Source organism: Mercurialis annua, linkage group LG1-X (genome assembly GCF_937616625.2).
Source record: "Mercurialis annua linkage group LG1-X, ddMerAnnu1.2, whole genome shotgun sequence".
Taxonomy (NCBI): domain Eukaryota; kingdom Viridiplantae; phylum Streptophyta; class Magnoliopsida; order Malpighiales; family Euphorbiaceae; genus Mercurialis; species Mercurialis annua.
In genome coordinates, this window is record NC_065570.1 from 52,757,892 (window position 1) to 52,774,127 (window position 16,236).

General features: G+C 31.8%; 2 protein-coding genes across 10 annotated transcripts; one reads left to right on the forward strand and one right to left on the reverse strand.

Annotated features, from left to right (window-relative positions):
* Window positions 1–508: 508 nt before the first annotated feature.
* LOC126679806 (leucine-rich repeat extensin-like protein 4) lies at window positions 509–2,386 on the reverse strand. Its single transcript, XM_050374793.2, has one exon. The coding sequence runs from the start codon at window positions 2,145–2,147 to the stop codon at window positions 609–611; it is 1,539 nt and encodes a 512-aa protein (XP_050230750.1). The 5' UTR covers window positions 2,148–2,386; the 3' UTR covers window positions 509–608.
* A 5,944-nt stretch (window positions 2,387–8,330) lies between these two features.
* On the forward strand, window positions 8,331–14,281 carry LOC126665726 (probable E3 ubiquitin-protein ligase RZFP34). Of its 9 annotated transcripts, none has more exons than XM_050358610.2 (13): window positions 8,331–10,619; window positions 10,737–10,786; window positions 10,895–10,967; window positions 11,046–11,281; window positions 11,365–11,452; window positions 11,716–11,808; window positions 12,117–12,194; window positions 12,364–12,407; window positions 12,723–12,763; window positions 12,860–12,942; window positions 13,045–13,136; window positions 13,232–13,343; window positions 13,650–14,281. In XM_050358610.2, exons 4-13 carry the CDS (start codon window positions 11,100–11,102, stop codon window positions 13,758–13,760), a joined length of 924 nt encoding a protein of 307 aa, XP_050214567.1. In that variant the 5' UTR covers window positions 8,331–10,619; window positions 10,737–10,786; window positions 10,895–10,967; window positions 11,046–11,099; the 3' UTR covers window positions 13,761–14,281. The 9 variants fall into 9 exon arrangements, with proteins under 9 accessions (XP_050214567.1, XP_055959856.1, XP_050214566.1 ...); XM_056103881.1 differs by having other exon boundaries at window positions 8,331–9,400; window positions 9,500–9,599; window positions 9,830–10,619; window positions 10,737–11,281; XM_050358609.2 differs by having other exon boundaries at window positions 8,331–9,400; window positions 9,497–10,619; window positions 10,737–11,281.
* The last annotated feature ends 1,955 nt before the right edge of the window (window positions 14,282–16,236 follow it).

Sequence of the window (16,236 nt, forward strand, 5' to 3'; positions counted from 1 at the left end):
TTTGAACCCTGTGAGGTACTGATAAAAAAATGAATCAATTCATTAATCCGATTTAAATAAATTAAATTAAAATTTACTCTAATTTGGTTAAAATAGTCAAAATATATTAGTGGATTTGAATAATTAAAAAGTATGGTATTATATTGTGATTTATTATTAGTTTATCGAATCGATCAAAAAATATATATATACAGTATTATATGAAATATATAATAAATTAATTATTGTATCTAACTTTTATTTAAATCTATATTAATCAAACTGAACCAACTGAACCGATAATAAATTTTTATAATTTGAATAAAAAATAATATAAAAATTTGATGTGAACAGACTTTTATTTTATTTTTCACATATAATTTTTAAAATTTTGTAAACTAAATAAAATAGAACTGAGCCAAACCATGCACACCCCCATTTGCAATCACTTCATGTAAATTAGTACTCTTTATCTATAGCTTCATCTTCTTTTTGTCTACTTCAAATAAAAGATGACAGAGAAGCCAACTTAAGATTCGAAAAAACTCTCTCTTTAACTTGTTCAAAAGATAGTACTACATGACAAGTAACCAAACTACTGAAATTTATAAATCACTATAATGAATTAACTACTCAACTGGCGGCGGTGGTGGCGGAGGAGATGCATATAGTTTTCCAACAATTGGTATAAATGGAACATTAAATGTCGTCGGAGGAGGCGGCGGCGGCGGTGGTGGTGGTGGTGGTGAGGCAAACGCATATGGTTTTCCAACGATTAATGGAAGAGGACCATTAAATTTCATAGCAGCCAGTGATGGTAGTGGTTTCCTGTCACTGCATGGTAGAGGTGATGGGGGTGGTGGCGATTTGGGTGGTGGGGGGGAATATATCGGAGGTGGCGGTGACATTTTAGGAGGTGGGGGTGAAATTTGCGGGGGTGGTGGTGGTGGTGGTGGTGGTGGAGGTGGAGGTGATGATTGTGGAGGAGGAGAAGGGTTATAAGGATTCTGACAATTAAAAGCTTGGCAATCAATAGGTTTTGACAGGAAAATTGAACATTGCAAATGAGATCTCTGAGTTGGCCGATCCTTCAAACAATTCCTACGATCATCAAATTCCTCTATCTCCAAGCACACCGGCGGTTCTCCGGTGAAAAAATTGTACTCGAATCTGAAATTCCGCAACTTCGGCAGCGAACACACACTCTCAGGAATTTTTCCTGACAGAAAATTATGCGAAACATCTAAATATTCCAGATCCTTCATTTTTCCAATTTTTTCAGGCAATTCTCCCATCAGATTGTTATAACTTACATCAAGAACTTGCAACTTTTTAAGCAACCCAATTTCCTCAGGAAAACAATAACTCAAGTCGTTGTTCTTCAGGATTAACTCGTATAACGTTTTCGACATGTTTCCGAAACTTCCCGGAAAGCATCCACGGAATTTGTTGTTTGCAAGAACAACAACAGAAACCGGCGAGTTACCGAAATTATCAGGCAACTGAAAATGAAACCTGTTGTTGTTTATAAGTATAGCATCGAGCTGTTTATCGAAAAGCGCCCTCGGAACGCTTCCTTCGAACTCGTTGAAGCGAAGGTCGAGATACTTGAGATCAGGCAATTCAAGAACCACATCAGGAAACCTCCCTGCGAAACGATTATTACTTAGATCTAACTCGTAAAGATACGTCATGTTTCTTATACTATTCTTTACCCTTCCACAGAATCTGTTGGAGCTAATATGAAATATCGCAACATCCGTCAGGAGCCCTAAATCTTCGACTAAGTATCCGGAAATATCTCCGTGATTCAAATCGATCGCAGCAACTGTCTGAATCGAAGAATTGTCTGGAGCAGCCCAACAGAAGATTCCTGTATAGCTACAAACATCACATCCGACCCAATTCGCTGTCAGGTTTTTCGGATCCGAGATCATAGCTTTCTTCCAAGCTTGGAGGGCAAAGTAGGCATTTTCAAGCCTTGGATTTGCAAATTTAAGAATAGATTTGTCTGAATCTAATGCTACAAGTTTTTCTTTGTAATGCAAAAGCTTTCTTTCCAATCCTGTATTGGCTGCATTGGCAGGAAGAAAGAAATTATGGGTAGTAGAGAGGTAAATAAGAATTACAGCAGTAAAAAATGGAACAATGTGAAAAAAATTCCTCATCAGTCTCTAACAAATAGATTAGGGCTCTCTCTTTTTTCACCCCTTTTTCCAATTTCTTTTTGATTTGATAAAAAATTGGATTGGAGGCAGCAACAAAAGGACTAGCTATGATTGCAAGTTAATTTGTAAGAGTAATAGTATTTGTTTTGCTGACTTGGAAAACTAACTAAAATTTCGTGGCTACGAGTGAAATTCTTTAAGATGTAACTATTCGAAAAACGTCTCGAAAATAATTAAAGTTTATCTCATGTCAGAATAAATATATATGCCCAATTAAAATTTTTTTACGAGCAAATCTAGCTTCACTTTGACAAATTCTGTTAGTTATAATTGTTGGTAAGCTGATTATTTTGTTTGGAGGTTGAAATAATCAATAGAAATGTGATAAATTTGTATTACAGTGGTGTTCTTCAGACCGGAAATTATACTGACACTGCGCTTTTGGCTCTAATTTGTTAGAGACAGATACGGTGAAGGCAAAAATCTAGCATCTATTAGCATTTGGTTGGTTTGATTTAAACCAAACTGAATTTTTCAATTATTAATTTTTAGTGGAACTAGATTTACTAAATAACAAAAAATTTAAAAGGTGTAAAATTGAATTATCGACTATTTGGTTAATTTTATTAAAACTGATACAATTATTAACGCGCATAGTAGCTTGACCAGAATCAAATTTGTTATTTGGCCAAATCTAGAAGAATTAGCTATTCATACAAAAAATTGCATACGGTTCATTACCAATAGAAATGTCAACTCAAAATTGAATTTAAATGTGGAATACATGTTTGAACTCGAGTTCGAACTTGATTAGATTTGAATTTTCAAATTTGATTTCGAATTCTAATTATATCTGAGCTATTCAAGCTCGACTTTCGCTTGAATTCACTACAAATAAAATTTATTATCAAAAAATTATTATATATACATATATCTATTTAATTTTGTCCATTATAAAATATAGAATTCAACCAATTAATTTGATATGATATATATCAAAAAATTTAAAATATAAATAGTCAATATAATAAAAAATAAATTATATTTAAATATATAAAAGGCTCATTCAGGCTCACGAGCTAGGCAATCTTATTTAATTTATATTTGGACCCAATTCGAAATTAAATATGAATATCTTGAGTTCCAACTCGACTCAATTTTTTTGAATCGAATTACATTTCGAATAACTTACAAATAAACAACTCATTTACATCCTTAATTATTGATGGAAATTGAGCATATGGGTCTAATACCGTTCTGAACCCTATCAAGAATAGTGAAGCAACTTTAAGTCCTTATGGTTTCGCCTCTCAAGGACGAATTCTATTGAATTCGCCTATCAAGGCCAAACCTCTTAAGGTTTGACCTAAATATACTCCGAATTATCCATATATTTCATATAATATCTTATTTTATCCGAACACGGACTCCTTTATCTGGATGCAACTCGTCATTAATCTAGAAGGTTATGGTACCATTTAGAAGGCTTCCAAAATATCTAGAAAATGGCCAAATAATCCCATTCAAACTATATCAGCTATTCTTAAAAAACAAACTATACCAGCTATAGAATATGAATCTTTATCCTATTCGGACGCTATTAGGTATGTCTAACCTTATTACTATATATGGAGTTCGAGATATGCCTATGAGCACACATTATCAATTACTTTATAAACTCTTAAGCTATCAACATGCGTCAAATACTCTTTAATTATTTGAATGCTAGTCAGACAATTAACGTCTAATCAGCAGTCTGACATTTATTTTGCAAGTTATCCATTTAGAAGACAAACTCCTCAACTATCAATAATTGCACGTTTTAATAGTGATTTTTGACTTATGAACCCTTCAAAATGATTCACAGGGACTAGTGTCCCAATCCAAATATATTAGTAGTACAATTGTTCTAATCAAAACACCTTGGCTAACTTTGTGGACTTCTTTAGCTAATAGTATAATAATTTTCAATAATTGATGTTGATTCTTAATCCTAAAATGACATTCTTGTAGCCACGTATCATTAATTACTCCTAATTGTTCGGATTTAATGTATCTTGCCACATAATTTCTCGATGTGTAATGATCACTCAATCTCGTTTAGTATCACAATTATTTTGTGACAAAGGTCTAATATATAACACGATATATAGATTAGCTTTCAGAACAAATAATTGGGGCTTTTGAGTGTAACGATGTATTTCGTTGCATAGATTTCTTTTCGAAATTTTAGGGCTCTTCTTTTTTGCCTACCACGTCTTGTGGTAGTGCTAATATTATCACCATTATTTATCAAAAAAAAATCCATAAAATGGTAAAATATTTTCAAAAATACAGTTTATCTAAAAATATTGAAAAAAAAAACGGTTAATTTTTTTGCTAATATGTGGATTAAAGTCATTATTTTAAAATAATTGGTTATTTATCTCTTCAGTTGAGTAAATTTTAATAAAAATTCATAATTCATAAATCATCAAAAAAATTAAAATATTCATATAGAATTTAACATATTTCATACAAGATTATACGATTAATATATTAATAAATTTATATCATTTCAAAAATTTATGATAAATAAATGGGATTATTTACAAAATATCTGTTTTTTCTAAAATATTTATATCATTTTTATCATCTTTTTCTTATTTTATACGATATCCAATTTTATTATTTATTTATAAAAATATCCAATATATGTATATAATAGTCTTATTTTATTTTAGATTCAAATTTTATATGGCCATTTTTTTTCCTTTTCTAAACGAGAACTGAGTAGTATTTTTGAAACCATGTTCCACGAAATTTAGAATACTAGGTAACCGGATAAGGATGTAGTAGAAATACGTGGCCATCACATCTTTGAAAAGATAAGATATTTAAGAATATCAATATTTAATCTTTCCAGTTTCCACATCATCCGTCACAATTAGCTACAATCTGACGTCAACTTGTCTCCCAACCAGTACACGTGTCAAATATCCACCGCAACAGCCAAATATAAACAACATCAAGCGGTCACAGTGGAAAGAAGAAAGTGTAATAGAAATGGGGTGTGAGCTGTATCCTTATCTCACACTCTCTCTACAGCCGTTGATTTCTACATCACGTAATCAACTTTGTCACCATCTGGAACTTGCCTAAAAATTTATCTACAAGCTTCATATTGATGAAGCATCCTAAACTACAATTGCAAAAGGCCAAACCCTTTATTTTAAATTTTTTGAAATTAATAAATATAACTATTTATTACATATTATATATTTTTATAATCAAATTTGAACCAAACCGGTTTTTTTATCAATATGACGATCATATATATAAAATTTACAAAATTAAATCGCAATAAAGTTCTAAATATTTACATATTGTGTCGCAATAAAAAAATTTAATCACAATAAAAAATTAAACCGGTTTAAAAAGCTATAAAAAAAATATAATATGCAAAAACAGATTATATCTACTAACTTTGAGAGGTTCAGTAATAATTAACAAAGATTTGGCATTTTTTTTGGAAGTTTGACCATTTGAAAAATATTTAATTATTACCCTTATCTTAAAAATAGATAAATATTTTTTCTCAAAGAAAAAATATATTTTAACAATTAGGCAACTTCCACATGGTGACATATTATTTAAAAAGTTTAATCTTTAAATACCAAAGGGTCTTTAAATGAAAATATAAATGTGAATGCTAAAATATCTAGTCCGAACATTTGTTAGCATATTTTTATAAATTAATGTTTCAAATTATAAATAACTAGCATATTATCCGCGCGATGCAGCGGAATATTATAATTTATTTTGTTTTTATAAATTTAATAATTATTTTTATTATCAAGTTTTAATATAATTAGTTATTTAAATTGTAACTTGTGAAAATGGGTATGACAATTATAGATTAATATGTCAAAATAAATTGAAAATTGCAAACACTCAAATTAGATAAATAAATAAAATTATGAAAGTGTGGTATAAATAATTTAGGAAAACATTTATCACGAAACTTTTAATATTTTACACAATTTATTTTAATTATTTTGTAATAAAAATAACATTAATTTTCTCTTTAAGCTATTGCAATTAATTCTCTTTTTGATTAAATTTATTGTTTACATGTTATTTAATTTGTCTAATTGTCGATGCAAACTTAATTATATATAAAAAATCACTTTAATAAATAATTTTTCTAAATTATTTCCACCACATATCTGTAAACAAAGCCAACAATGTTTTACTACAATATTAAAATATTAACAATATAATTTAGTTATTTAAAATTTTCACATATGTAATAATATTATGAAATATTTTTTAATGTGTTGGCAAAGGACGTGATGAATACATTTTACTTTTTTTTTTCATTTATAATTGAAAAGGACAATATAAAATAATTTAGAAAAATACGATGAATAATGTTGAAAATATTTAAAAAGAAAAGGAAACAAAAAAATTAAAGCTAAAATTCTATTTTGATTTTAAAAAATTATAAATACCAATATTAAAGAGAAAGTTATAGAAATCATCATTCTAATATTTATTAATTTATTTTGAAAATTCACCTTATTTCACTTTTTTAAAACAAAATTATAGCAATTCTTATCCTTACTAAGTTACTAACAACTGTAATAAAAATTTAGGGTCTAAAAGTTATGTTTTCATCTTATTCTGACTTTATTGGCTATAGCACACTTATTGTTGTCGTTTTGTGCCGCTTTCTACTATTTGTTTGCTGAACAGCCGTTTTATGTTTCAAGCATGTGTTTTGTCCTATAATTAATGTCGTTCACACTCTATGTCGTTTTTGTTTCATTTTAATGTATAGTATAATTGTTTATATTATAAATTAAGAAATTAAACATTTGTTTTGATTTTACAACGTGTATTAAATCTCTGATTATTTTATAATCATTTATCATATTGTTAAAATGATAAACTTTCCTAAATCCTAGAAACTTCCATTAGATTAACCAATAATTCCCTCAACCCTAACTATTCTTAACGGGAAAGTTTTGTTCCCAATCATGAGAAATTTGACATGAGATGAGACAGGGTGTGGACTGTGGAGCACATCCAGGGGTATCGGAAACCGATCCGATCCGACAAACTCGGTTCGGTTTGAAATTATAAAGTAATTATAGTTGATCGGTTTGATTTGATTTGGAGTATATAAAATTTTCAGTTAATTTTCCATGTAAACCAAACCGAAAAATCAAAAAAATCGACCGAACCGACAAATTCAGTTTAGCTCAGTTTGGATTTTTTATAAATTTTTGGGTCGGTTCGGTTTTTAATAAAAACAAAAAACAATTCAGTTCAGTTTGGTTTAACTGATTGCACAGCTCTAAGCACATCCTAACAACAGGGTCATAGATAGGACTAGCCATTAATCGGTTCAATTCAATTCTCAACCAACTAAAATTGATGGTGCCGAAACGAGATAAATGGATGACCTAACCATTAAAATATTATCAAATATCAAAAAAAATTAACATAACTTTTTTATATGTTTGGTTCAATTCCAATTTTTTATTCAGGTGGACTTATTGAACTGATTGTTTTTTCCTAAAGGCTTAATGTCTTAAAAAAACTCGATCTTTATCCCTTTTTCAATTATACTCTGACATTAAAAATCAGTCAATTCTACCCTATCAAAACAAAAAATACCTTTCCTTTTCTATTTTCTTGTAGATTCCGGTTGTTGAGTCAACAAAGAGACACCGAATTTTCACACCGGTTATAAATTTGCAAAAAAATGAAAGGTGTTGAGTTTATATGATATCTTTTAAAAAACGTGATTAAAATGAAAAACGTATAAAAGTGGTGATTCTATATGTAATTAACCCAAAAATTAACAAAAACTTTTATAATTTTGTGAAGTTGGATTTCTTCAATTTTGGTTTTATAAATTTCCTGACGGAACCATCAGCCGAACTCTAAAGTTTTCAAATTAGCCATTACGTCAGGTCGTTTTTATCGAATAACCGAACCAAACACAAATCTCAGTCCGATTTGGTTCGGTATCTCAGTCTGTTCGGTTGTTGCACAGCGCTAGCCACAGATATTTGGAAGACAATTGAAGGGTATAATAGTAATTCCAGGTGAAAACTGTCAATAGATATGAATGAAGGCAGAGTCAGAGCTTTCGCTGTCGTGTTTAAAGTTTAAACAGCGAACTCTTGGAAGCCTCTGGATACAAAAAGCCAATACTGCGGCGTCTATATAAATAGGAACCTTTCTGTTTCTCTTTCTCACGCACAAAATCTGAAAAAAAAAAAAAAAAAAATCGGACCGGTGATTCTTACCGGAAACTATTCAAAATTACTGATCAACTTGGACCGGCGAGTCGTCTCTGCCGATTGAAAGTTCGTTATTCTATTTAACAATCAAATCTGGCGTTAAATTTCTTTAATATTTCTGTTTAATGGTAATGCATCGTTGTTCCAGTTAGAAATGATCTCGTTTATTTGTTTTAGTTGTATGTTTGATAAAACAGAAGAAAGTTGATTTGAGACCTCTAATTTTCTTTTTCTAGTTATGAGTTAGCCAAATTTTGGAAACTTTTTTCACAAAGAATTTTTCTAAATTTTGGTTGCCTCAGGAACTGTTATAATGAGGAATTTTTTTAGTTTTGTTTGATTTGGTTATTGTTTAGGTGTTTGTTTGAGTAAAATATCATCGTGTTTGATTCTGGTTTGATGGCTATAACAGTGGTGCTGCTTATTATCTATTAATTGCTATGTTTGGCTTCTTATGTGTTCTGTGAATCATGTTCTGTATGCAGTTTGATAATGTTATTGTGTAGGCTTGCCATTTGACTTTGTTTGATAATGATAATAGTAATAATAAGTTTCCTTTGGGTTCTTGCTTTTCCAGTTAATGTTTAATAAAGCTACCGTTTTATGTACTTGATCATGCTGGGGGAAGCTTGTTTAATGGTTCCGATATTCCCATGTTATGTATTTCTTCTTTGTTTCTGTTGGATTTGATAGGTTAAATCAATTAGCAAAGAAAACTAGCTCATGAATGGATTTCTGGCACGTTTATGTTCTGTTATAAGTTTTATGTTATGTATAATTCATGTGATATATATAGCAAGCTATACAATAAAAGGAACTAAACAATAATACCATGGAAACAAGTCCCCGATAGTATTTAAATTATGATGGCAGCTTCTCATTGTTTTCGAATATGATATGCACGCCCCTTTTGTTAAAGTTGAGAAGCAAGCCCCTGTTAGTGTTCCAAGCAGATAGGTACGTGCTTTACTGTCTATAAGGTGGTGTAATATCTAAGAGAGCTTCTTTGATTATGTGATCATGGCCACTAAGAATTGTTTCTTGTTTATTCAGCAGATGGTGATTTAGATGGTCGTCTTGTGGACAATATTCTTTTGCTAGTCCTACAAAATTGACCGACTAAATAAAGAGCAGAAATTTAAGAGCTAGTTGGAAGGTCATAAATCTTGTATTTTGAAACCCTTATGTTAATTCTTTAGGTCAAGTTTTTTTCTGTTTATACTATAGGATGTTGAGTAAGGCCTTTAAGTATAATAGAACACAAGAGAATGAGGCTGGAGTCTCACTTAGTCATTGCAAAATGCTGTTTAGGTATCCTCTGTGCAGGATTGTTAGATCTTCCTAAATTTGTTTGTTTCGAATTATATACGTAATGAGTTGCAGCAGGCTATATATTCAGGACAGTCAAGTTGGAAGAGTCCCAGTACAGAATTAGGAGCTCTTGACCTTCCAGTATTCTGCACAGATGTGCTGCTTTAACCACTTTGAGAATTAAACACCAAGGTTCAAGATGTTCTTTTTTGTTTGTTGCATATGGGAATTGTGAATTGGTACTGCAAAGCAAGGAATGATTTGACTCAATTCAGATAACTTAGGGCAGTGGTGTACCAACTCAATCAATGGCATTTATTCTGCAGTGTCCGAGTTTTTGTTTCTTTCCCTTGCCACTTCCCTCGCATATCCCAGATCTAATGAGTCCTTTCGTTTCACACTTATGTGAAATTATGAAAGGTCTAGATGGTGTTCACATATTCATGCCATCTGCTCTATTCTTCCCATCAAGGTCTATCTTCAAGAGGGATTTGGTGACCAACGAAATTCACTTGAGAAGGTCTGTGATCATAGATAAAATCAATTCGTAGTAGTGGATATATCTTTTTAGGTCAGAATCCATTCATGACTGTAATTCTGTTCAAACATGCTGAAGTTACCATCATACTTAGTAGAGGATATGTGCTCTACTGGTAAGGGACTCATTCTTAAGAAGCGCAAGATCCCTTTTTAGCATGTCCAGTAGTGTCATGAACTTCCAGTAGTATGCATTTGCTGCTTCTGGATAGCAAGAGTTTCAGATGAGATAAAGAAAAGCTTTATCTGATTCAAGCGATGTCTTTTTCGAGGGGGTAAATACAGTTTCAGAGAAGCCTTGGTTCAGACTTCAGAGATACCAACTGAGGTAGGCTTGTCCTTGATGGACATGAACATAGCACATTGCCCCCGCTTATGATCTTCCCTTCATGTTTTGTGACTGTTTTAGAGGTCTGATTGTGTGATGTGTTGCTCTTATGTCCAGAAACTATTGGACTCTGGTTCTGGGACTTCTTGAAGGAATCAAGTGATGATGTGTGGGGTTTCTCTATGCTACATTATCATTTTTACTGAGATTTTATAGATGTACTTGATTGATTCTTCTCTTGGCGTATTGCTGATTTGGACTTTGGAGCTGTTCAGGCTTACATGGAATATATTGTTGCTGATGTCAATTACTCTGCAGCAGTATTTATTGAAGCAACAATCTCATGGGGTGTTTGTTTGGCTTAATCGGATGACTGTATATACATTTAGGATTTAGAATCTTCTCTTAATATGATTCTACATGCAGGTATTCTAGATTTGCTTTCGCCTTGGACACTAATTGTTTGGAACCCGCAAATTTATGGGAGAAGTGGACAAAAGATCTGAGTTTCAACAAATGGTGCCCGAAATGTTTCAACATGTGACATGCAGATTCACTGAAACAGATTCAGCGACTTCTCACACTCATCAATTAAATGAAAAATGTATGGGTTCAATGGATCCCAAATCCTTGGAAGTTGAGAAAGGCTGTATGGAATATGGGTAAGGTCCTTGCCTTTTTGCCTTGCAAAATTCACAGGATCCATGTTGTTTCAAATAGTTTATATTTTATGCTTTTGTTGCAGATGCCCACATTATTTTAGAAGGTGCCGCGTTAGAGCACCGTGCTGTAATGAGATCTTCAATTGCCGGCATTGTCATAATGAGGCGAAGGTATTTGTCAGTTTCATCACGGTGTATATTGAACTAATTTATCATTTTGCTTATGTTGCTTTAATTGTTAGAACTAAAGGATACAGCTTGCCTGTTTGTTCACAACTTCACTGCCATGTTAATTCGTAGAATTTGGTTTTAGATACATACAGGTCACCTGCAAGATTTCGACTGTTTAGATTAAGATTTAAGAGCAATGGTTTGTTTTTATTAAATATTCCTCTTTGGTGACTTCTGATAAGCTGAAATTTATTATGGCACAGAACAACATAACTGTTGACCAGAAGCTTAGGCATGACATGCCACGCCATGAAGTCAGACAGGTGATATGCTCACTTTGTAGCACTGAACAAGAGGTGAGTATTTTTTCTAGTGTTGATGCCATATTTAGGCATATTTTCCCATACTACTTTGAAACACAACTCTTAAGCCAAAAATCTGTAAATAAAAAGTGAATTCAGGATGGAGGAATCTAGAAACGGGTACAAAAGGGTAAAGTGTGGAATTTTTTAAACCAAATTAACTTTTGTCATGCGACGGAAGTTCAATCATATTTTCTTTGTATTTAATTTAATACATTTCTATGCATCTGCTCGTCATCATGCAGCTATTAGTTAAGCAACGTAATACTTGTCGTCACTCATTGTTTGTTTGTTGTTGCCAGGTTAAACAGTTCTGTATGAACTGTGGTGTTTGCATGGGGAGGTACTTCTGTGAGACTTGCAAGCTGTTTGATGATGATGTAAGTGTTTAATATATCAGTGTTTTTGTTTTGTAAGAACAGTTTTTACAAGGTAATTGTGGATTAAAAGAATAAATGAGCATGTGTTGTTTTTGGATGGTCATGATAGAGAGCCCATCTTTTTAACTATTAGGGTAGATATGCTAATTTAATTTTATGGATTTTGCAGACATCTAAGAAGCAATTTCATTGTGATGGATGTGGGATTTGCAGGTATTGCTATTATGCTCTTTGCTCGACTTTATGATAACCAAAGGCAGAACAAAATTGCTTTTTTCTAACTACCAAAGTGTGTCAATCCCAAATTGCCTGTATTTTACCTATTAACACAAGGACAGCAGAATCATAAAAAAATAAAATTGCTTTGATTGGAAAAAGAATGATAAAAGAGCATCTCTTTTTTATATATATCATTATAGGTTTTCCACCTGAAAATAGTTGTTGATCTTGATCTCCCCTCTTCATTCGCTTATTGTGATCTCACTTTCTTTATATATATTATCTAACTGGGAATGTATTCCTTGGCAGAATTGGAGGGAGAGAGAATTTCTTCCATTGCTACAAGTGCGGTAAGCAATGATGATAACATAATTTTTGCAACATTATTGAGAGATATAGCATGACTAGTATGCTGATGTGTTTTACTTCTTTTCTGTATTATGAAGGCTGCTGCTACTCGATTATTTTAAAGGACAGCCATCCATGTGTAGAGGGAGCAATGCACCATGACTGCCCTGTTTGTTTTGAGGTAAGTTACTCTATGTTTCCTCCATCTGTCCTTTTTTTTCCTCAGCATATTACCGTGTCTGAGTTCCAACTATGTATTTACAACTAAAATGGTTATCTGCAGTTTCTGTTCGAGTCGAGGCATGATGTTACAGTCTTGCCATGTGGACACACAATTCATAAGAGCTGTTTGAAGGAGATGAGGGAACACTATCAGTGAGTAACCTTGGCAGTTACTTGTGTTATAATTTGTTTTTAATATTCTATGGTAAATTTCAAAAATGCCTTATATATTCGGTTACTCTCAACAGATATGCTTGCCCACTCTGCTCAAAATCAGTGTGTGATATGTCCAAGGTATGGGAGAAATTTGACATGGAAATAGCAGCTACACCGATGCCAGAAAATTATCAGAATAGAATGGTTCGTTCTCACTTTCCTTGATCTCCTTCTTCCTCTCACCATGGTCAAGCTACTTTTACCTTTTGGTTCATTTCTATTCTAGAATTTCATTTCATTTGGAAATAAATTTGTAATTTATTTGATATAAAACATGATCAAATCTACAAATTTTTAAAAAATATTTACTAAATTAATTTATTTCCAAATGAAATGAAATTCTGGAATAGAAATGAATTTCATAACATATTATAGAATTCAAATGAATCAAACTTTGCATTATTTGGTAATATAAAGCCTTGATACTGAAGGCCATATTGTCCATTGCAGGTATGGATCCTCTGCAATGATTGTGGAATGACCTCACAAGTACAATACCATGTTGTTGCTCAGAAATGCTTTAATTGCAAGTCCTACAATACTCGTCAAACAAGAGGCTGAGATTCTGTTAAAATATGGAATTTGAAGTTGATAGTCTCTTTCAAATCTTGATGCAGCGTTATTAAATGAATATTTCAGCTACATGAGGCTCATCTGTGAATATGAGAGTGCGATTGCGCGGTTTCAGTTTCTATTAATTTTGTTTTCTGGTATCGTCACGTGTTCTTGTTTGCTTTTCCCACCCTTCATAGATGTAGTGAAGCAGTACAGCTCTTCAATGCTAGTTGAAACCCCATTCATGTTTTGCTGTATGTTTACTTTTGGAAATCACATATCTTGCTCAGCTACAAGTACGCAGCGTTAATTCTTTTATGGCTCATTTGGTGAAAGGCTTCAGTATAAAGCAAAAATGACGATTCTCTGCGAACTCTTTGGGTTGCTGACCGGCGGGTTCGAACAACTTCCAAGTGGAAGCGGGAAGCAAGGCTTGTGTCTACCAATTCTCTTTAGTTGAATGTTTGTGGTGTAGGCTTGATGTTATGACAATTTTCTCTCAATATATATATCCATCTCTTTTCAAACTAAGAGAACTAAAGTTGATTGACAAACCCGGTAGGTGTCAGCTAAAAAATCGGTTTCATACATATTTTTGCAGCTGCTGATTGTGGATGATGCCATTATACTATAATTAAAGCTAAGAAGAAAACCACATTGGCGGTATATGATGTATAGATTATGCGACATTATTAATTTTGAGAATTTCAAATAGGTAACTACTAAGATTGTTTATATATCTAGAGAGATATATACAAAGAGGGTAGTGATAGCAAATTATGATAAGTCACGATTTAGTAAGCAAGTGAAAATGAGGATAAAACAATGGTTAATGCTTTAAAAAAATTCCGACCTTTTGTCCCCTTTTCAATCTTACCCTGACGTTGAAAATTTGTCAATTTTACCCTAATTTGCATTTTTTTTTTCATTTCAATTGTACCCTAAAGTATAAAAATGTCATTTCTTTATGGCTAAATCCATCTAAAGGCCCTTGTACTATATCATTTTTGTTCAAAAAGTCCCTGTACTATTTTTTTATTTTTCAAGTCCCTCTACTTACATAATTTTTGATTTTCAAATCCTTTTTTAGTTTTTTTCAGTCCCTCTACTTACAATTTTTTTGTTCCTCCAGTCCCTCAAAAGGACCTCAAAATTAGAATTTTGTCAAGTATAGGGATCTGAAGAACAAAAAAATAGTACAAGGGCTTTTTGAACAAAAATGATATAGTACAAGGGTCTCTACATGGGTTTAGCCTTTCTTTATTTAACATAAGTTCAAAAAAATTCTTTAAAAATTATCAATTTAATATAAAAAGTTAATCTAATGTAAAAAGGGTCAATTTAAAGAATTTTTTGACTTTTGTCAAATAAAAAAAGTCATTTTTATATTTCAGGGTACAATTGAAATGCAAAATAGGGTAAAATTGACTGATTTACAACGTCAGGGTAAGATTGAAAAGGGTTTGAAAGGTTGGTTTTTTTTAAGACATTAGACCATAAAACAATCAAATGTTACATTTTGAGTGATATATCCCAACTGGTACACATATACTATTACAGTATATAAACATATGGTACTGAAAAGTAGAATTAATGATAACAAGACAATAAGATAAAGAGAAGAAAACGAAGATTCACATGAAAAACGCATTTGTTGATTTTTACGTGTGTTGATATATGTATTGTTTTGTACGACATGACTATAAAAATATGAGGTTGATTTCAGAAAACGTCTACTCCTGTTTGTTAACAAACGAATCTCAAATTCTATATTAAAAGTGAATCGTCCTTCTTGCTGCATCGCATGAATGATTTAGAATGTGTGGATTCAGCTTCAAGTTGGCTAAGATTTTAATAGAAAGTATTCACTGCAATACATTAAAATAATTGGTTTAGCTTTAGTATGTCTTTTCCATTTTGTCAAGATATTTATATGTCCTGAAATTTCAAAACAATGAAGATTTTATTCCTGTTTCACAAGGAGTTTTCACTTTTAGTAGGGGCATTGTAGTCATTTTATCCGCATATTCCAGTTCCTGCCCTTTTATAGAAAAAGATAAAACATTATAAATTATAATTTACCATAATTTATAACTTTTACATAGTTTACAATTTAACCATCATCAGTACAAATCTATAATTTAAATTTTACATTATAAAGCTCGTTATTTCGATAAAATGGTGCTGCAGACGAAATTTGTAGTCTTCATTTTTAAAATGTAACCTTTATTTAAGTATAACTTGCCATTTTCAAATGATATTTTTACAAATTGTCTTTTCCAGAATTTGAACTCAAAATTTGTTGGGGTTTTGGAACTCACTCGGCCGAAAGGTATTTGGTTCCTCTATCCCTTAACTGGCTATATTTTTTCATCTCTCATTTCTAGCAATAAGAAAAATTACCAATACCTTTGCTAATTATATCTTGTTCAAATACTGAGCGTATGTTCGTTTGATTCATTTGTTGCTAGTAGCCAGTGAT